The sequence below is a fragment of the Sus scrofa genome, chromosome 6, assembly GCF_054392235.1.
Source record: "Sus scrofa isolate SSC_HxYL_T2T_F1_AM1 chromosome 6, Sscrofa_HxYL_maternal_Yorkshire_Landrace_v2.0, whole genome shotgun sequence".
NCBI classification, from domain to species: domain Eukaryota; kingdom Metazoa; phylum Chordata; class Mammalia; order Artiodactyla; family Suidae; genus Sus; species Sus scrofa.
This window is the reverse complement of record NC_139388.1, coordinates 79,341,414-79,363,496: the sequence shown is the minus strand read 5'-3', so window position 1 is coordinate 79,363,496 and position 22,083 is coordinate 79,341,414. Positions and strand designations below refer to the sequence as shown.

General features: G+C 43.4%; 1 protein-coding gene across 8 annotated transcripts in view; it reads right to left on the bottom strand.

Annotated features, from left to right (window-relative positions):
- DDI2 (DDI proteasomal shuttling factor 2) overlaps positions 1–22,083 on the bottom strand; it is a 40,344-nt gene that overhangs the window by 9,818 nt on the left and 8,443 nt on the right. For 5 of the 8 annotated variants that reach the window (XR_014807105.1, XR_014807106.1, XR_014807107.1 and 2 more), the window contains 6 exons: positions 21,898–22,027; positions 18,123–18,359; positions 15,270–15,396; positions 10,626–10,753; positions 7,303–7,431; positions 1,439–1,542 (listed from right to left, as the gene is read on the bottom strand). Coding sequence is in view for 4 of the 8 variants with exons in the window: in XM_084962900.1 (XP_084819026.1) it covers positions 1,439–1,542; positions 7,303–7,431; positions 10,626–10,753; positions 15,270–15,396; positions 18,123–18,359; positions 21,898–22,027 (855 nt within the window). In the remaining 4 variants the exon portion in view is untranslated. Of the gene's footprint in view, positions 1–1,438; positions 1,543–7,302; positions 7,432–9,409; positions 9,593–10,625; positions 10,754–15,269; positions 15,397–18,122; positions 18,360–21,897; positions 22,028–22,083 lie in introns of all 8 variants that reach the window. The other 3 variants (XM_084962901.1, XM_084962903.1, XR_014807108.1) reach the window with 2 other exon arrangements.

Sequence of the window (22,083 nt, the reverse complement as noted above, 5' to 3'; positions counted from 1 at the left end):
GGAACCATGAGGTTGCGGGTTCGGTCCCTGCCCTTGCTCAGTGGGTTAATGATCCGGCGTTGCCGTGAGCTGTGGTGTAGGTGGCAGATGTGGCTCGGATCCCGAGTTGCTGTGGCTCTGGTGTAGGCCGGCGGCTACAGTTCCGAATGGACCCCTAGCCTGGGAACCTCCATATGCCGCAGGAGCAGTCCAGGAAATAGCAAAAAGACAAAAAAAATAAAAATAAAAATAAAAAAAACTGAGACATACCATTTATATAGTTCAACATTTTTGCTTTTTGCTTAGTGTGTAAAGTTGAGCTTATATTTAAACTTGATACCAAGTCTCAAAGGTGATATATAAAAAAGGCAAGTTCAACAAATGTACTCATATTTCATACTTAATGCTATCCTCCTTTTCAGTACATATTTTTCAACTGCTTAATATAGGACAGTTACACACATATGTTTTGTATCTATAAAGCTGGATACTGCTAGTCTATACCATGACTTAAAAATAGGGGAAGACAGCGACAAGTTAATAAATTCGGTTTTATTTGTACTTGAACACATTTATTCTACTTAAAAATACTACACTTTGATTTGATAGCCACGCACAATATTTCCCCAACATCTTGAAGCTCGTCTTTCCAAGTGTCGTTCCTTGTTTATTTTTGTCTTTGTAAGGCCTATCCATGGTATATGGAAGTTCCCAGGTCAAATCAGAGCTGCAGCTGCCAGCTTACACCACAGCCAACACCAGATCTGAGCCTTGTCTGAGACCCACACCGCAGCTCATAGCAATGCTGGATCCTTAACCCCCTGAGCGAGGCCACGGATCAAATCTGAGCTCTCATGGATACTAGTTGGATTCATTACCACTGAGCCACAACTCCTCCAAGTATTGCCTGAACAGTTACTAAGAATTTACTGAACTTATAGTTGCAGTAAAATCATCACTGTGTATTATGTGCACCTCCCTACAAACCCATCAAAAAATTACTTGAGGAGTTCCCACTGCAGCACTATGGGACTGAGGGAGTGCTGGGAGCACTGGGACATAGGCCCAGAACAATGGGTTAAGGATCTGGTGTTCCACAGCTGTGGCTTAGGTCGCAACTGTGGCTCGATCTGATCTGTGGCCTGGGAACGCCACATGCAGCGGGTGGCCAAAAAAAGGGGAAAAAAAATGATCACCTGAGTTGTAATCAGAAGGTAAAAATTACACAAGGGAACCAAACTGTCCACTGTAGTCTCAAAACAAATGGGCAGATTCAAGAGAATCAGAAAGATTTCACAAAAAAAGATTTTATTTCTACTGATGAGTAATTTCAAACCTTCTACCATTAATTAAAAACCTTTCCCGGTCTGAAGTATACCAAAACCAAGAGAAATGATGTAGTAATAACCACGTAACTTACAAAAAGCCAATGCAAAAAGAAAGTGAAGCTCTTCATTACCTGATGCCGCTTCAGCATGTCCAGTCCCAGAAGCATGTCCATGGGCTGTTCCTCAAGTATTGAGAAGGAACACGCCAGGAAATCTCCTTCAATCTGAACCTGAGCTAAAGCACAGGAAGAACACAAGAGGTTAGTGATGTTTCCAGGGGAGGTTTGGAAAATATATCTATCATTCTGTGCTTCTCTTCCTGGAATCAGTCAAAGCCAAATCAAAGCATGCAAACAAGTGAGTTAAGTGCAAAAATCCAGCAAGACCAACAATCAGGTTAAAAGCTAATGGAGGCACCAGCTCATAAGGTGGATTGGACAGAACTACCACCCATGAGACCTGGCTTGATATGTGATACATGCTCAGCTGGTGAAGAAAGTTGGCGTTAAAAAAAAAAAAAAAAAAAAAAAAAGATGGAGGATAGGAAGATCAATCAAGGCCAATTCCTCCAATATTAACCACTTTCTTCCTATGCACTCACAAGAGGTTTTTCTAAAAGAATCTAGTCTGTACACTTTAAACCTTTCCAATTAGCCCCCAAGAAGTAAACTGTGTATTACTGTCTGTTATAATCAGGTTTCTATTTGTCACACCAGAGACAACACTAAAGGCCTATGTTTGCCTGGAGCCTCCTGTCTTTCCTCTTCCCTCAATTACTCCTCTTATTTATATTTATATAACATTTAAAAAAAAAAACAGTTTGTTATTAACTATATCTTAGGAGTTCCCTGGTGGCCTACCAGTTAAAGACTTGGCGTTGTCACTGCTGCGGCTTGAGTTCAAGCCCTGGCCCGGGAACTTCCATACAAAAAACAAACAAAAAAACTGTATCTTCTAAGCAGAAAAGTATATGAAGTATCTATACAGTTAAAGTACAATAAAACAAATACCCATGCATTTATTTCCCAGGGTAAGAAAGAGAAAACTAATTAGTTTCCCATATGAAAAGAATCTGAAAAGAAAAATACATATTCACAAAACTGAATCACTTTCCTGCACACCTGAAACTAACTCAACACTGTCAACTGACTATTACTCCAATGTAAAATTAAAAAAAAAAATCTTGGGAGTTCCCACCATGGCTCAGCGGAAACAAATCTTACTACTGTCCATGAGGGTGCAGGTTCAATCCGTGGCCTCACTCAGTGGGTTGCGGATCCAGCATTGCCATGAGCTGTGGTGTAGGTCACCGACACAGCTCAGATCCTACATTGCCGTGGCTGTGGTATAGGTCTGCAGCTGTAGCTTCCATTCAATCCCTGGCCTGGGAACTTCCATATGCAGAGCATGTAGCACTAAAAAAAAAAGCACAAAAAAAAAGCAACAACAAAAAAAGTCGCACATAAGTCCTATTTACTGATCACAGCTTATTCTCCACCTCCTCCGACCATCCCAACTATCCTGGGTTTTGTACTAATCATTCCGAGCTTTTCTTACACTTTTCAGCACATTTGTATGGTTTTTTTTTTTTTTTTTTTGTCTTTTTGCTATTTCTTGGGCCGCTCCCGCGGCATATGGAGGTTCCCAGGCTAGGGGTCCAATCGGAGCTGTAGCTGCTGGCCTACGCCAGAGCCACAGCAACACTGGATCCAAGCCGTGCCTGCAACCTACACCACAGCTCACGGCAACGCTGGATCGTTAACCCACTGAGCAAGGGCAGGGACAGAACTCGCAATCTCATGGTTCCTAGTCGGATTCGTTAACCACTGCGCCACGACGGGAACTCCATGTTTGTATGCTTTCTAAGCAACATTTGTTAGTTTTGTGTTTTGAACTAAGATTTGCTTTTTCACTCAAAAGATATTTTGAGATATTTTATTCCTGTGGGTGCACGTGACTGTATTTCTTTCACTTACACCACCCCTTAGATTAAGTACCGTAACGTCTGATGCACCATCACTGAGTTATTCATTCTGCTTCTATGGGGTTTCTCGGATTGCTTCCAATTCCTGCCACAAACAATGCTAACGAGAATATTCTTGTACTTCTCTCCTGGTGTCCCTTGAGTGTCTCTGAAGGTATACTCTAAAAACAGACAGGCTTCGGCGTTCTGGTCATGGCTCAGAGGAAAAGAATCTGACTAGTATCCATGAGGACACAGGTTCGATCCTTGGCCTCCTCACTCAGTGGGTCAAGGATCTGGTTCTGCCCTGAGCTGTGGAGTAGGCTGCACACCCAGTATGGCTGTGGCTATGGTGTAGTGGCTATAGTGCAGGTCGGCGGCTACAGCTCTGACTAGACCCCTAGCCTGGGAACCTCCATATGCAGAGGGTGCGGCCTTAAAAAAAAACAAAAACAAAAAAACAAACAACAAAAAACCAGACAGGGTTTTAGAGGATATTAGGCTCAACTCTACTGGATGCTGAATTATTTTCCAAAATGTTCTCAGTGGTTTGTGGAAGTTCCCATTACTCCACATTTTCCCAACACTCAATATTATCAGATTTAAAATCTGGGAGTTCCTGTTGTGGCTCAGCGGGTTATGAGCCTGACTAGTATCCATGAGGACTCAGGTTCAATCCCTGGCCTCACTCAGTGGGTTAGGAATCCAGTGTTGCCGTGAGCGGCGGTGCAGGTCACAGTGGTGGATCAGATCCTAAGCTGCTCTGGCTATGACACAGGCAGGCAGCTGCAGCTCTGATTCGACCCTGAGCCTGAGAATTGCCATATGCCATAGGTGTGGCCCGGGGGGCGGGGGGTGGGGAAACCTGGCAAGTAATTCTCTATTTCCCTGATTAACAAGACAGAGCAGTTTTTCACACACTTATTAACCATCTGGCTTTCTTCTTAAAATATCTGTGCAAATGCCTCTGTAATTTTTTATATATCAGAGAATATACACATAGCATATATATATTCTTTTTTGGGGGGGGGGGGTCTTTTAAGGGCTGCACCTATGGCATATGAAGTTCCCAGGCTAGAGATAGTAGCGCACCTGTAGCTGCCAGCCTATACCACAGCTCTTGGCAACACTAGAACCCAATGAGCAAGGCCAGGGATTGAACCCGTGTCCTCAGGAAACTAGTCAGGTTCATTACCACTGAGCCATAATGGGAACTCCTGTATAGTCTAAATATGAATCTTTTATTAGTTATATATGTTACTTGAGCCCTTTCCTAGTTCATGTTTGTTCACTTTCTCTGTCTTTGATGAGGGGAGTTCCTGTCGTGGCTCAGTGGTTAACGAATCCGACTAGGAACCATGAGGTTGCGGATTCGATCCCCGGCTGTGCTCAGTGGGTTAAGGATCTGGCATTGCCATGAGTGAGCTGTGGTGTAAGTCACAGACGCAGCTCTGATCTGGCGTTGCTGTGGCTATGGTGTAGGCTGGCAGCTGTAGTACTGATTCCACCCCTAGCCTGGGAACCTCCGTATGCTGTGGGTGCGGCCCTAAAAAGCAAAAATGAAAACCAAACAAACCTTTAAACCCATACAATAAAACGGTATATGCATATATTTGAATGATGCTTATAAAATTTATACTGGCATTTGGAAAATGTTTCTTTTTCTTACAGCAAAGTTTAAAATTCTACATATTACATGACCATTTTTTATAAGAAAAAATACTTGTAAGAGATATGTCCAAAGGCTACTGATTGCTTCTCACCTAAAAGAATTTAAAGCTATTTTCCTTTCTTTTCACATTTCTACACTTCTGAAATTCCTCTACAATGAGCATCGATTAAGTGGATAATGAAAGAAAAAAACAATTTTGATTAAAGATGAAGGACTAAACACATGTATTTATCTCAATTTACTCCTTAAAACAACAACAAAAGCACACACACAATAGAAGTTGTTTTTCGTTTTTTTTTTTTTTTTTTTTTTGTCTTTTTGCTATTTCTTTGGGCTGCTCCCGCAGCATATGGAGGTTCCCAGGCTAGGGGTCTAATTGGAGCTGTGCCGCTGGCTTACGTCAGAGCCACAGCAACTCGGGATCCGAGCCGTGTCTGCAACCTACACCACAGCTCACAGCAATGCCGGATCGTTAACCCACTGAGCAAGGCCAGGGATCAAATGCACAACCTCATGGTTCCTAGTCGGATTCATTAACCACTGCGCCACAACAGGAACTCCTGTTTTTCGTTTTCTGTTCTTGTTTGTCTTCAAAGCCACACCTGCTACCCAAGGTGCAGCTGCAGGAATGCGGGATCCTTAACCCACTGTGCGGGGCTGGGACAGAACCTGAACCTTCACAGTGACCAGAGCTGCTTCAGTTGGACTACTGACCCACTGGGACACAGCAGGAACTCCACTGTTTTTTCTTTTGAAAGGTATAAATCACTAAGGTCAAAAATAATGGAAGAGACAAGTGAAACAATTTTGGAATTAGAGAGCAGATGACAATAAGGAAAACTACGAAGCACTCTTTCTAATGTAACAGAACTCAATGAGGCTGATGCACTGGCTGAGACAAGCACCTCTTCAAATAGGGGTGGAGGTGAGTCCATACTAGGAGCACTGGATGAAGGTCTATGTAGGCAGTTACATCTTGGGGCTCCTCACCTCCACCCCAACAGTTCACTGGAGGTTTGTTTCCTCCAGAGGGTGGAACAGAGGACAACAGGGACACCACAAGCACCAAACTGGAAACCAGGGGGTTAAGTGGAAATCTACTGAGACTCTAGCTTTTCCCTCCATCCCAGCTTCCAGGTCTCCCCCGATCACCATGGCTGCCCATCAACTAATTCTCCCAATAGCCTTCTGGTGTCCCACTCTTCAAGGAGCAGATGTCAAGGATCACCAGACATTTGAGTAATCCAAGAAAGAAAAACTAGCAGACAGAACACAAAGGTTAGAACGCAAAATTGAGAAAATCTCATTAAAAACCTCCTAAACCCAATGAAAGAAAGAAGAAGAAAAGAAAACGAGAGGACAAGTCCATGATGGCAGAAGATCCTACTTGAATAGCAGACATCCCAGAGGGGAAGATATCATGATAAGAACCATTTTTCTGGACCGCAAGGTACCTAGCACAGCAGGTGAAAAGCACATCTATACCAAGCACATCACTGTGACATTTTAAAGCACTGAAGTGACAGAGAAGATCTACAAGCTCCGGAAAGGGCAAAGAAATCTTACACACAGAAGACTAAGAGTCAGAAGAGAAGCCAGCTTCTCCACAACAACACTGATAAACACTCATGAAGGAAAGCAATTTCCAACTGAGACTGGGAGAATGCAGGGAAAAAGATGGGTTCCAATATTTAAGGACCCCATTTACTTCTGTGTCCTTTTTCTCAGGAAGTTCCTGGAAGATGTGCTCTAATAAACTGAGGAGAGAGAGAATAAAAAAAAAGTATGGGATCCACATAACTCAACTAAGACTGCAGGGAGAAGCACCCCTTAGGACCCAGTCTCGGGAGATTCCAAAACAGCAGCTATGAAGCAGCCTCGAACCACCAGTCCAGGCTGGAAGAAGTATCTTCAACAGGATGACACGTACAAAGGAGATTTACACAACTAGAGTGTTTAGGGATGAGTAACACATAAAAAACACCCCCCCCCCAACAAAAGACGATGACTAATGTGAGAAAAAAATTAGACATAAAAGGAAAAACACTTTTTCAATCAGATGGCTGAATTCTCAACAGCATTTACATAGCCATATCAGTAAACAGTGCTGTAAACACATTACTAGCAATGTGGAGCTAAGCACCATATCGACTAAAATAGTTGAAAGGGACTATCTCTGAAGAGCAGGAGATAGAAGAACAAAGGGGACTGGTAGGGCTTTTTGCATGTTACATGCCTAACTCTCACAGAACAGGATTTAACATTTCTAGGGATTGGGCATCTTGGACCAGATGCCCCTATCCAGAAGGAAATCGTTCAAGTTTGCCACCCTCCAAAGACTCCCTGGGCCTTTTGCTCACCTAGATGAACCCTTCCAATGATCTTCTGGGTGCCCACTCCTTTGGCGATCCCTGCCCACCGACGATCCACCAGCCTCATTATGTTACACCTCTCTGCACAGGCTTGACTCATAATAGTCATCTGGGCACCTGGAAGTGGAGGGAAACATCAGATAATGAAGACAAGGCCCACATTTGTGGTAAGATGAAAAAATGCAGCACTAAAAATTGGGCAGAGAGCAAGTATACTCCCAGGCTTTTGTCTGTGCAGAATTATTCCTACCTAGCCCACTTCCTGCCATGCTTAGTTCAACTTTCAGTTTCACACTGGAATCTGGAACATAGTGTAGAAACTTGACTTTGAGGCAAAGAATACTGTTTAAATGTAATAATTAAATGATATATTTTTAAACTTTAAAAATAGAAAGCAAAACTACTTGGGAAGGACTTCCAAAAAGTCAAACTATGTGTGTCTACAGATGGAAAGGCTCAATTAAGCACTATTGCACACTCAGATCAGTTTTCAGTATCTCTAGACATCCCACCAAGTTATTTTTATGTCAAACTTTGGAACACTCCTAATTACTGGTTAAAAAACACACCCTGCAGTCTCTCTAAAAACTGGAACTGAACCCCCCATTCTCTGCTCCAACAGTGCCTTTCAGGAAGAGGGGACTAAGGACTCTTCTCTCTGGGTTACGAATACTCACTCACACGGCTGGAGTCAGGCTGTGCACAAGACAGACACTTCCCTACCCATTATCTACGGTCCTAATTTCTCCCGCAGAGTCTAGTTCCATATTCCTGTGTGTTGGATGTGTCTACTTCTAAGTCAACGGGTAAACTACAACACTCCTTCCCCCCACTCCACCCCTCTTGCCAATGGAATTATTTTCTTGCAATCATAAAATATGGACACTGTTTACTTTCAACTCCTCCTCTTTTAGCTTTCTCCCCACTCTCAAACTCAGTTCCAATCCTGTTAATAAATTCTGGGCAATTTCTGACTTTTCTTCTTCTAACTATAGCAACCAACCTAGCTCACATTCTATCCCCTCTAACTAGTGGACAATTTCTTTGGCTTCCAAACCACTCTGTGCATGTATAATTTAAAGCAAGGAAATAGTTCTGATCCTTAGGTGTACAGAATTCTCCAGAACTGTCACTGTTTTCAATATTCTTAAAATCTCACCTTCTTCAGATTTGTTATTCATCTGTTCAAATACCCTCAAAGCCTTCTACTCTTTGTAAGATCAGCTTCAAACTTTATCACCACAGCCTCAGATCCCACCCCAACCTGATCCAACTATTTCCAGCTGCTGTAGACTGAATGAGTGTGTGTCCCTCCAAAATTTATGTTGAAACCTAATCCCCAATGTGATGACATTAGGAAGGGGCAGTCTTGGGCTGATTAGGTTATGAGTGTGGGGCCCTCAAGAATGGGATTTTGTGCCTAAGACACCCCAGAGAGCTCCCTCACCCCTTCCACCACAGGAGGACACAGAGAGAAGAGAGGCATGTATGAATTAGGAATCAGGCACCGAATCTGCTGGCATCCTGATCTTGGAGTTCTTTGCCTCTGGAACTGAGAACAAACCCATGTGGTTTATCAGCCACCCAGCCTGCAGTATTCTGTTACAGCAGCCCGCAGACTGATACCTGCCTTCTATCCTGACTCCTCTCTTTTTCTTTGCCTCTTCCTCACTTTGCCTCCCTACAGAGTGCCCACTCCTCTGCTTCCGCTTTCTTTGAATTCTACTTATGCTTTAAGGCCTCCTCCCTGTCTGCTCTTTCCCAGCGATCTCTCTACTCATTCAATTCCAACACTTCTTGTCCTTATCACTCACAATAACGTACACTTTTTAAGCTCTGAAAGCTCTTGGCATTTGAGGAAGGTTGGTTTCAAGATGGCCCAGAAATAATGAAGAGAAAGGGAATCTGGGAAGGCAGTTCTCCCCTTTCTCCCTCCTTCCTCACTCTACTTCAGAAAAGCTATTATTGATGTACAGTCAGCAGCCCCAGGATGAGAATGGGCCCTTTCACTGCTCTCCTGCCTCAGGTCAAAGCCCCAATCCTCTACCCATGGACACAGCTCAGTCCAAATGCCCTCTCTTCGGGGAAGCCACACCTGAGCACCCCAGTCAGAGCGAGAATGTGGTCTTTATGTTCCTCCAACACGCATCTGGTCTTTGCACAGTGGTTAAGGGTGCTGGTATCAAGCAGATCTGGGGCTGAATCCAAAGTCTACTACACATGAACTCTGTATTCCTGGAAGAGTGACTTCACCCCCTCTACGTCTAAGTTTCCTCATCTGTAAAACAGGGATAATAGAACATAGCTCACAGGGACATTCTAAGGATTAAGTAAAACTGATTAAGATGATATCCATTAAGTACCTCGCATGGCAACAGGAAGGGCTCGATGAACGCTGAGTGTTACATTCGGGTCTCATGAATTTGTCACTCACTCACTGGAGCCCTAGAAAGCTCCCGTCTTTACCCTCAAGCACCAAGCACAAGGCCTTGCACACAGCATTCAAAAGACATTTAAAAAAACTGAATAATCAGATTTACTCCTCCCAGGAATGTATACATCTCAAGATACAAACTCTAATAGTCGAAACCTGCCACGTGTTCAAGTATTTGCAGATGAATGGAGGAAATTTTACTTAAGCGGGGGCTTTTTACCATTCCAGGAACACATCCTAACTTAAGAGCCTCAAACGATAAACCCAGAATTAAGGTATACAAGGCCACTCAATTTTACTCACACGGTGCTGCTCTGAAGGGTCTTACTTAAGCAGAATTAATTACTTAAGCAGAATTGTTACGAAGAGAAAGGTGCCAGTTAGTACAGGCATTATCTGAATCACCAAGTGGGAAATGCTGAGTCTCCTGACCTGGTTGTTAAGATCTTTAACAGCAAGAACCATGCTCCGTGCATCCTTTACTCCTCATAGCTCCTGGTAAAGCGCTGGCACACAGACCAAGCTGAAATACATGTTTGACCTCTGCTCTACACACCTCTTTCTTAAAGCTCCTTACTCTAACCCCCCAATTTCTAAACTCCCCAATTTCTTACAGAGGTATCCTAGAAACTCATGATGCCAAGGGGGAGGTAGGGAGATAAAGGAGATGGCGCAAAATACAAAACTGGTTAGGAAGTAATTAAAGGAAAAAACCTATTACAAACAAAAGACTGGCAAGTGAAACAATAACCCCTGGGCTTATGAGCAGTCAGGAGGGCAACTGCCATCTTTAAGGGACACCAGAGTCTCTTCTTCTCCCTGTGTCAGGTCAAAATGTTGGATGTAGAGACAAGGACACAAAAGATGGAGACGTCACCTGAGTCAACAAAGGCTTTCACAGGATGTCCATTCACTTTGCAGTTAATATAAAGCATCACTACTTGGCCAAAACTTTCTGGAGCCTCTTCCATAGCTATTGTCATGTTTTCCTCAATGTTCTGTTGCCTGTAACAAACCAAAACCAGGTACACTAGAAGCATTATTTTCAGGAAGAGAAATGTTTCAGAATTACAATATTAAATACAGATCTGGGCATTCCCTGGTGGTGTTCTGGTTAGGACTTGGTGCTTTCACTGCTGCAGCCCGGGTTCAATCCCTGGGTCTGGGAACCGAGATCCCATATCAAGCCACTGGATGCCGCAGGCAAACGAAACAAACAAACAAACCTCAAAAAAGAGTTCCCATTGTGGCACAGCAGAAATGGATCCAACTAGTATCCACAAGGATGCAGGTTCAACCCCTGGCCTCACTCAGTGGGTCGGGATCCAGCGTTGCTGTAAGCTGTGGTGTAGGTCGCAGACGCAATTCAGATCTGGCATTGCTGTGACTGTGGCATAGGCTAGAAGCTATAGCTCTGATTTGACCACTAGCCCAGGAACTTCCATATGCTGCAGGTGTGGCCCTAAAAAGAAAACAACCCCACCTCCAACACAGATCCGTACATGTCTTTTGCTCCAACTATAGCAGCTTAGTCATGGAAATGGAAATAGGTGCTCTATCCTGAAACATGTGACTTAATAGGAGGAAGTGAGATATACAACTGGCAGGAAATCTTAAGGCATACAAATTACCTTCATGTAAACACAACTATGTTCCCTTTCCAAGCTCAGGAAAGGGAAAATTAATTTTTGGAGAATAAGGATCACATCTCTTTTTATCCTACAGAATGTTAGAATTTCATCAATGCTCCAAGCTAAAGTGAGAATTCACTGGATATCTGAGTACATTCCCTATGTCCAGTGCAGTAAAAACAGTTTTCAAATATAAGACACAGATGTTTCAACTGCTTGTATTGCATCCACTGCTTCATTTCCATGTCTGAGTTTCTAATCTATAAAACAAGGACGATAATTTCTGTCAGGGTTGCTGAGAGGCATAAAGCATCCAGTACACAATGCTAAGTTAAGAGCAGATGCTCGAAAAATATCTACCTACCTGGCTATCACTTAGAAAACTATATAAATGTTTATGTATCAAAATTCATCTGGTCCATCAAAACATTTCTTCAGGGGTTCCTGTTGTGGTGCAGTGTAAATGACCCTGACTATAGGTCCGATTTGACCCCTACCCTGGGGACCCTCCATTGGCTGTGAGTTGGCCCTAAAAAGCAAAAAACAAAAACAAAAAACCCAAAAACATTTCTTCAAAAATTAAATGTCGAGTTCCCGTCGTGGTGCAGTGGAAACAAATGCGACTAGAAACCATGAGGTTGCGGGTTCGATCCTTGGCCTTGCTCATTCAGTGGGTTAAGGATCCAGCGCTGCCAAGAGCTGTGGTATAAGGTTGAAGACGCAGCTCGGATCTGGTGGCTGTGGCATAGGCCGGCAGCAACAGCTCCAATTAGATCCCTAGCCTGGGAACCTCCATGTGCTGCAGGAGCGGCCCTAAAAGGACAAAAAGAGAAAAAAATAAAATAAATTAAGTGTGTTCTAATTCTTACAGGAGAAAAGCATACAACAAGAGGGAGTTTCAGCTTACTCCAATATTTCATGTCTTCATTCCCAACCTTTTAAAAACATTTCAAACACCACTAACATTAATGGAAACTAGGGCAGGCACCAGACAACTTTCCTGAAGACTGAGACAAAAAACAGAACAAGGTTCAAGGTGGGATCAGTTACAAGTGTAAACCAGAGGCTGGCAAACGACAGGCCACTGTCTGTTTATGGGAACACAGCCACACTGTTCATTTACATACTGTCGCATTCCCCATGGCTGCTTTCACATTGCTCTGGCGGAACTCAGTGCCAGCAACAGAAACTGCATGGCCTGCAAAGCCTAAGATATTTGCTATTTGGCTGTTTATGGAACAAGTTTGCTGACCTCTGTTCTAAACTGTCGTGCCTGTCCCCTTTGTAATAAAGACTCTAGCTCAATTGTATTGATGGTTTTATCAGCCATTCTGTAATAAAATATAAAACTTCTCACAAAGTCAGAGGCACACTTAAGCATATTTAGTCAGGCAAATATGCAAGCTACTATACTCAGTGTACACGTACTCTGTGTAATCATATACCAAGTAAAACTTCCATAGGCATTTTATACAATTACACAGCTTTCCTCCTAGGCCATGTTACTAAATTTAAAAATAACCTAAGGAGATCCTGTCCTGGCTCAGTGGAGTCTGACTAGCATCCATGAAGATGCAGGTTCAATCCCTGGCCTCGTTCAGTGGGTTAAGGATCTGGCGTTGCCATGAGCTCTGGTGTAGGTTTCAGACAAGGCTCGGATCTAGTGTTGGTATTGCTGTGGCTGTGGCACAGGCCAGGGGTTACAGCTCCAATTCGACCCCTAGTCCAGGAATCTCCATTTGCCTCAGGTGCTGCCCTAATAAAAACAAAAAATAAAATAAAATAAATATAACCTAAAATTGGGAGTTTCCTTGTGGTGAAAGATCCAGCCATGTCACAGCAATGGTTATGATGACTGCTGTGGTGCAGGTTCAACCCCTAGCCCCGGAACTTTCACATGCTGCAGGTGCAGCCGAAAAAACCCAACCAACCAAACCCACAACGTACCTAAAATTAGTTGTGCACACCTGGGCTTGCACTGAAACCAAGGTAAGTTTCAACAAAAAATCTTCAGAGATAATTGCAACTACTCTGGTTATTCTAGGCACTAACTATGTCACCTTACAGGTGCAAGGTTTCCTCCTTTTAGCGCCCCAGTTCCTTTGCCTCACGCCTGGGGAGAAACCTGATCCACACGGATATGCCTCATTTCATCACTTCTCCTCCAGCAGTCTGGTGTCTCGCCCTGGCGATGATGTCTCTCTTCTCTCCCTCCCGCCCCCTCGTTTCCTGGCTCCAATGCAACTATTCTTGAGTTATGTCAGGTTCCCTTAGAGCTGCAATGGGGTCAAGGTCAGAAAACACAAATATCCTCTTATTTCTCTGCACAGACTTGACTATGGAGACATTTCTCAAAGATAGTTATTAGTATCTGATGCAATTAATGGGAACATTTTATTCAACAAGGACAGAAGTGAAAGGCTTAGGGCTGTCGACTGATTCTGGCATATTTACATTTCTTTGATTTCAAAGGCAGTCAGAGAAATAAAACCTTATTTGACTTTCAAGTTGACAGTGTAATACAATGACCAAGGAAGGCTTCATTTAAGCAAACAAAGATGGCCATCAGGCCCTTAAAAGTAGTATCATTACAGTTATGTTTTTCTTAGTTACACTAAGGTTTTCACAATTAGCAACAAAACTAAATGCAGCTGCTCTTTTCTTCAAGAGACTGAATAGCATCTTGCTCGTGACCAGTAATAGGACCAAGGTTGCATTAGCATACATGTATCTGCTTAGGCCCTACCCCTTAAGATTCTTTTTTTTTTTTTGCTATTTCTTGGGCCGCTCCTGCGGCATATGGAGGTTCCCAGGCTAGGGGTCGAATCGGAGCTGTAGCCACTGGCCTATGCCAGAGCCACAGCAACGCGGGATCCGAGCCGCGTCTGCAACCTACACCACAGCTCACGGCAATGCCGGATCCTTAACCCACTGAGCAAGGCCAGGGACCGAACCCGCAACCTCATGGTTCCTAGTCGGATTCGTTAACCACTGCGCCACGACGGGAACTCCGCTTAAGATTCTGATTCATCAGATTAGGAGTAAAGCCCAAGCTTCTGCACTTTTTAAAGTTTCTCATATGGGAGTTCCCGTCGTGGCGCAGTGGTTAACGAATCCGACTAGGAACCATGAGGTTGCGGGTTCAATCTCTGGCCTTGCTCAGTGGATTAAGGATCCGGCATTGCAGTGAGCTGTGGTGTAAGTTACAGACGCGACTCGGATCCAGAGTTGCTGTGGCTCTGGCGTAGGCCAGTGGCTACAGCTCCGATTCGGCGACCCCTAGCCTGGGAACCTCCATATGCTGCAGGAACAGCCCTAGAAATGGCAAAAAGACAAAAAAATAAAATAAAGTTTCTCATATGACTTGCATGCTGCCCTAGGTGAGAAGCATAGCATTAGAGAATCCGGAGCGGGAAACAAGTCCTACAGTGAGTTTATCTGCTGAGGCCAGTACAAGAACTGAGGAAGGAAACAGACTAAGGACTCGAAGGTTCTTATTTGTGCAGTTCTCAGTAATCCAATCATGTCCAAGCCCTAGATTTAATCAGGGCTCCCGCATTATGTCTAAGGAGAGATTCCAATCGACCTGAGTAGCAGCCTACAGTTTTACCAAGTTGGCAGCTGCTGCTCAGTCCTGGGGTCATCTACCTGGAGCTGCCTTAATAATGTGCTGTGGGCTAGCCAGGGAGTCTTTATTATACCTTTGTAATGATGAATCAAGCTGCGAGGAAAATGGAAGAGGAAAGAATAAACAAGAAGACTGGAGCTACTATCTCAGATACAAAATAAGGAATCTACTTCAAAGCAGACACCCAACTAATAGAAGATCGCCTGGAGTTTGGGAAATCTGGATTCTCTAAATCTTGCTCTTTGGGCAAAGGGGTCATTACCTTATATCTTCTTCTATCTTTGCCTGAGCTTCAAGATCAAAAGGGTCTGCAGAAAAGAGACGAATCCTTTCCTGTTCCCTCCGGGCTCGGTCCTGCTGCTGCTCCACCAGGACCCTAGAAAATTTCTCTACAACAAGGGGGGGAAAAAAATCTTAAGAACCACTATATTTTCATTCTTTATTAGTACTTTTCTACATTGAAAAATATCTCAAAATACAACTGTAAAAGATGCGGAAAGGATGTCTAAAACTCTTTTTTTTTTTTGGTCCACACCTGAGGCATGTGGAAATTCCTGGGCTAGGAATCCACCCTGTGCCACAGCAGTGACCTGACATGCTGCAATGACAATGCCTGGATCCTTAATCTGCTACATCACAAAGGAACTCCCTAAATCATTTAAAATGAGCAATTATGTTTACCTTCGTTCTCTGAGGCAAGACTACTTCTTCACCTAAATTTAGTGTAAAGAAATAACTGCAGGATTCCCTGTTGCCTAACGGTTAAAGATTCAGTGTTGTCACTGCTGTGGCTTGGGTGTGATCCCTGGCCCGGCAACTTCCACATGCCATGGGGGTGGGGAGAAGGCCTTAGATTTTAATAAGGCCTTATTTAAAAAAAAAAAAAAAAAAAAAAAGTAAAAAGAAATGAAGTATTTGCAAACATATTTTCCAAGATAATGACTTTTCAATTCAAATCAGTGGGGAATGACCCTGAGTGTGGCAGGCAAATGACTCCACCCTCATTATCCTATTAGAGGGAAATAACAGAGCACTACTACTCCCACCTCCCTGTCCAGTTTTCCTATTACAACACCCTCCGCTTTACAACACAAAAATCATAGGCAAGCTACTGTTCGCCTGTCTGCACTATCTGATGGATACTAAGCAGGAAAATCAGCAAGGAGAAAACAGTGCTTGCTTTAAGATTTATGTTACAGGAACCACTTTATTTGCAGGTTCTTTAATGTGGGTACAATCAAATACGTAAACGTAAAAGTGCTATCACTGGAGTTCCCATTGTGGCTCAGTGGTTAGCGAACCCGAATAGTATCCAGAGGACGAAGTTCGACCCCTGGCCTTGCTCAGTGGGTTAAGGATTTGGCATTGCTGTGAGCTGTGGTGTAGGTCGCAGACACGGCTGGGATCCTGCGTTGCTGTGGCTGTGGTGTAGGCCGGCAGCCGCAGCACCGATTCGACCCCTAGCCCGGGAACCTCCATGTGCCTCAGGAGTGGCCTTGGAGCGCAAAATAAATAAACAAATAAATAAATAAATAAAAGTGCTATCATCATGGTCTTTGGCAATTAGCTACGTTGCAAAAGAAGTGAAAGAAACCAAGATAATGATCATTTGAATTACTAATACCCACAACATGGAGGAATCTAAAACATCACACTAAGTGAAAGAAGCTTGGCACAAGGATAGGCATATGACACAATTCCATTTGTATGAAGATCGAAACTGGGCAAAGGTCATCTACCGTAAGCATCAGAATAGTGGCGACCTGTAAGTGGAGGAAACTGTCTAGAAGAGAACAAAGGAGAGCTTTCTGGAGTGAGAGAAATGTTATATATTTTTTGGCCACGCTGGCAGCAATGCAGAAGTTCCCAAGTCAAGGATCAAACCTGTACCACAGCAGCAACACCACCAGATTCTTGATCACTAGGCCACCAGGAAACTCCATAAGTGCTCTATATTTTGATGGGGGTGGTGGTTACATGAGTTTGTCACACTCAATGAACTATATACTTAAAATCTAGATATGTTTCTGCCGGTAAATATTACCTCAATTTTTAAAAAGGAGTGAGTTATTAAGTGTGTGTTTTCAAGCTTATAAGCCCAGGAGGAAAACTGGAGAAATTTAGACAAAACTTTATTCATAAAGATGATTAATGCTGTGGCTCTGGCGTAGGCTGGTGGCTACAGCTCCAATTCGACCCCTAGCCTGGGAACCTCCATATGCCGTGGGAGCGGCCCAAGAAATAGCAAAAAGACAAAAAAAAAATAATAATAATAATAATAAAGATGACTAAAAAGAATGTTCTGTTAAATACAAGAATGGCTCAAATATAGCTCCAAATAAACTGCTGGTGATAGCCGACTATCATTAAATTTGGAGTCGATAAAAAAAACAAACAAACAAACAAACAGGGGGTCAATGAGAATACTAATGGCACTAGACCTCTTTTCCTGGAATTAAAATCATTTTTACTGGCAACAGCTGGTTAAGTGGTACTCTTTGAGGGCCTAACGGGTTAAAATATCAAGATATCTTGCAATACCTGCAAAAAAAGAAACACAAAACCTGAATCACTATGCTATACACCTGCAACTAACACAATATTGTCAATCAACGATATATCTATTAAAAAATATATATATATCATATATATCAGGAGTTCCCACTGTGGTACAATGGGATCAACAGCATCTCTGCAGCGTTAGGACGCAGGCTCAATCCCCAGCCCGGCACAGTGGGTTAAAGGATCTGACATTGCCAAAGCTGCAGCGTGTATCACAACAGCAGCTCAGATCTGATTCCTGGCCTGGGCCTCAGGGCAGCCAAAAAGGGAAAAAACAAAACAAAACAGTACCTAAGTTATTCTCTGCTAAAATACTTGGAGAAAAAGAAAAAAGTAAACACATGGGGCTGGTTGAGCTGGGTTTCAGAACTCTATGTAGCCTTAAAATTCTGCCACTATTGCCAATTAACTCAGCCTTTGACATCAGCACCTCTCGTAGACCACCTGATTCAACAGGGCATGTGACACAGTGGGCTGAACACAACAGCTGCTGGAGTTTCCACGTGTGCTGACCTCAAGTCGGTCTGAGAGCCTTCCAACTTGATAAGCTTACCAAGATCTCCACTGAGCAGAGCATCTGCCAGGGGTGGATTGCGCTCCTTCAGCAGGGACAGCTCATGCGGGTTGGCCAGCAACATGTCTCGGAGCAAGGCTGGATTGTCCAAGCCCTGAGGAGATGAAGCTATTTCTCCAGGAGATGAGTGGGACTGCTGTACTCCTTGCGCCTGGCGCTGCCGGGAGTTTGACGTGCCAGGCACAGCTATACTACGAAAGTCTATTCGGGGTAAGTCTGTTGGGGAAAACGAATTCAGTTTATTTCAAATGACTCCATAAGAACAAGAATGTGAAGGAAACAGGAGATTTGCATATACATGGTATTGAACAGTCGCAGACATTCTGAATGCCCTCTCTCGGGCTTTTTCTCATGATGACTTTAAACATAAAGACTGTGGTCTGAGAGTGAATAGGTAACAAAGAATAGAAAAACAGGGGGTTGGGAAGTAGGAGTAAGAAAGACAATGGTAATAATCTCAAGTGTGGGGCCTATAAAATAGCCCAGGATAACAAGTTTTTACTTATTTTTCTTAAAAAAAAAAACACACAAAGCCAGTCTCAAGTATAACCACATAAATCTGGATGTGGTTCTTAAAGAAAAATTCTAGTCTGCTTTGACATACGCTTCAAAGAGCCCTGAAACCTAGGGTGAAGAAATACTATACATATCAAGTGAACAGCATAAATGCTAGATGTTAACTTCCACGAGTCTGTGCTACACATTAGTTCTCTGAATTTACACTTTCATCTGTGCATCGCTGCTAACTCTTCTCCTACCCTAGGGAGCTAGCGGGTGAAATCATTTCACAGGAGAGAAAAGGAACCTGCATAAGGTCTCAGTGCTGAATAAACCAAAAGATCTGACAGGATCAAAGGCCACACTCCCAGGTTCCGTACTCTAGGGTGAGCCGACCTTATTAAAACGAAAGGAAAATAAAAGGGAGCTTTACCCAAGGGACCCACACATTGTATGATTCCATTTATATGAAATGTTCAGAAAAGGAAAATACAGAAGCAGAAGGTAGACTGATGGTTGCCTAGGGCTAGGAGGCGTGGGGGCAGATGGGAAATGACTGCCAGTGGGTACAGAGTTTCTTTTAAAGATGATGAAAACACGCTAAAATTGATCACAGAGGTGGTTGCACAACTCTGAATATACTAAAAAGCACTGAATTGTACCTTTAAATGAGTAAACTGTATGGTATGCAAATGATATCTCAATAAAGCTGTTACTGAAAAAAAGAGTTGTATTTTTATTTTTTCTTTCAGCTGCCCCTGAGGTATATGGAGGCTCCCCACCCAGGGATGGAATCTGAGCTGGAGCTGTGACCTATGCCACAGCTACAACAATGCTGGATCCTTAACACACTGTGCCAGGCTGGGGATCGAACTGGTGCCTTCACAAAGGGAAACCAGATCATTAACCCACTGTGCCACAGCAGGAACTCAGCTCTATTTAAAAAAATATATATATATATATTATTTTTGTCTTTTTATGGCCGCACTTGCGGCATATGGAAGTTCCCAGGCTAGGGGTCGAATCAGAGTTGTAGCTGCCGGCCTAAGGCACAGCCACAGCAATGCCAAGATCTGAGACAGGTCTGTGATCTATACCATAGCTCACAGCAACGCCAGATTCTTTAACCCACTGAATGAGGCCAGGGATTGAACCCAAGTTCTCATGGATACTGGTTGGGTTCGTTACTACCAAGCCACAATGGGAACTCCAATTTTTTTCTTCTTCTTCTTCTTTTTTTTAAAGGCAAGAAAATCCCTAGAAACCCCTAAGTATAGTCAGAATGACAGGCTAGGGCTGAGTAAATTCACATTTCTTCAACCCAAAATATATCTGGATGGCCATACCTGCCCTAAGTCTGGGGCTGTCCTAATGCCTTCTGGACCTCAAATAGAAAAGGGGACTGCTTAAATTCAAGGCATAAGGCTTCTGCCTCTTAGCATGGGTTCAATAGGCACTTTCTTCAAACAGACCTGAGCTGGCAGTATGTGTATGCACGTGTGTGTGTGTGTGTGTGTGTGTGTGTGTGTACTCTGTGTGTGTGTGTATGTATTGTCTTTTTGTCTATTGAGGGCCACACCTGCAGCAGACGGAGGTTCTCAGGCTAGGGGTCTAATCAGAGGTGTAGCCACGGGGCAACACCACAGCCACAACCACGCAGGATCCAAGTCATGTCTGCGACCTGCACCACAGCTCACGGTGACACTGGATCCTTAACCCACTGAGCAAGGCCAGGGATCGAACCCGCAACCTCATCGTTTCTAGTTGGATTCATTAACCACTGAGCCACAACGGGAACTCCTACACACACACACACACACACACACACACGAACTCTGAACCAATGGTAAGGTGAATATGATCTCTGTGAAGTAGTTAATCTCTCCTCAACTAGTGGAACATGTGGGTGGGCCTTTCTTGGGTGGAGAAATTTTTATCTCCAACTCTGCTACACTTATCTTGAGAGCACATTCACTTTAGAACAAGTTTGAGAAACTTGTTTACCTTATAGGCCAGACCCCTTGCCTCACCGCCCCTCCATCTACTGGCTCCCTTATCCCTACAAAAGAAAAGAAAAAAAACCCCAACCCCTCCCCCCAAAAAACAGTGAATCTCCAAAACTAAAAATTTCACCAAATTAACCAAAGTATGGTTTTTATTGATTGGCATATTTGAGCCACTTCTCTTTCTAAAGTTTAACAGAAGCCCCAAGAGAATAATGTAATCCAGATCTGAAAGGAACAGTGCTCGATAGTCTCTTAGAGCTCATTTCAGGCTGAATGGAAGCACTGTGTTCTGAACTAGAGCCTGTCATAACTCAGATACCTAACAGCCGTTACCATAAACTTTAAAACCAAGCGACCTATGGACTAAACACTGTTTAAAAAAGTCTATTGGAACATTGCAGGGAATGGGGAAAAAAAGGAACACGTTTCTTCAAGTATTTCTACATCAGAATCTTATAAACTTTTATAGGTCATAAACTCCTCTGAGTATCTGAAGAAAGCTATGGACCCCCTCTCTCCATCAAATGCACACTCCCTCACACACAATTTTGCACACTATTTCAGGGACACAGAAACCTCGTAACTCCCAATACACAGACTCCAGATTACAAATGCCTACTCCAATGGAGCATCTAAGATAAATAATCACCCCCCACCCCTTAACATGATTAACAAAGCTTGTGAAAAACAACTAGAATTTGCTTAATGTTCATAAGACTCAGCGTAATGGAAAAAGCACCAAGGTTTCATTCCTGTGCCTTCACTTATTAGCTCTGTAACTTTGAAGACATCGTTTACATCTGTTAATGATAAGAAACTGTCAAGAGGTATCTTCTCCCCTACAACAGAGTTATGAGGTGACTTGAACTCTGGGTGCAAGTGCTGGACAAAGGCCTCTCAGTCAATGCCAGACACAAAGTAGCAAAAGTCAGGCATAAGTAGCCTCTCAAGCCCTTCCGGGAATAAGACGATCACTGATGACAAGAGATGCTAACGTTTATTGAGGGCCTGCAAGTTTTACAATGCCTTATTGTCCCATCAACTCTAGAAGTTAGGGTTAGTTACAGCACCCATTTTGCAGGTGAGGATATGGACTTAGAAAACTTAACTTATCCAAAGTTATACAGCAAACAAGTGGCAAAGTCAGAAACTGTACCCTGGTAGTCCAAGTCCAAGGTGAATCTGAAACCCTGAACCATGCTATTTATTAACACTTGCCAGGACTGCTGAACCATTACGAGCTGCCTTACTTGGGAACTGCACCGAGGGTCGAGGGTCGGCATTTTCCTTCTGTCGTAAAATCACAACGTCACCATCTTTTAAGCCATAGGAAGCCAGGGATCTGTGGTTGTCTGTGAGAGGTCTTTCAGCGTAGACAATCTACAACCAAGAAAGATGTAACACATTAAAGCACTGACAAGTAACACAGCACAAAA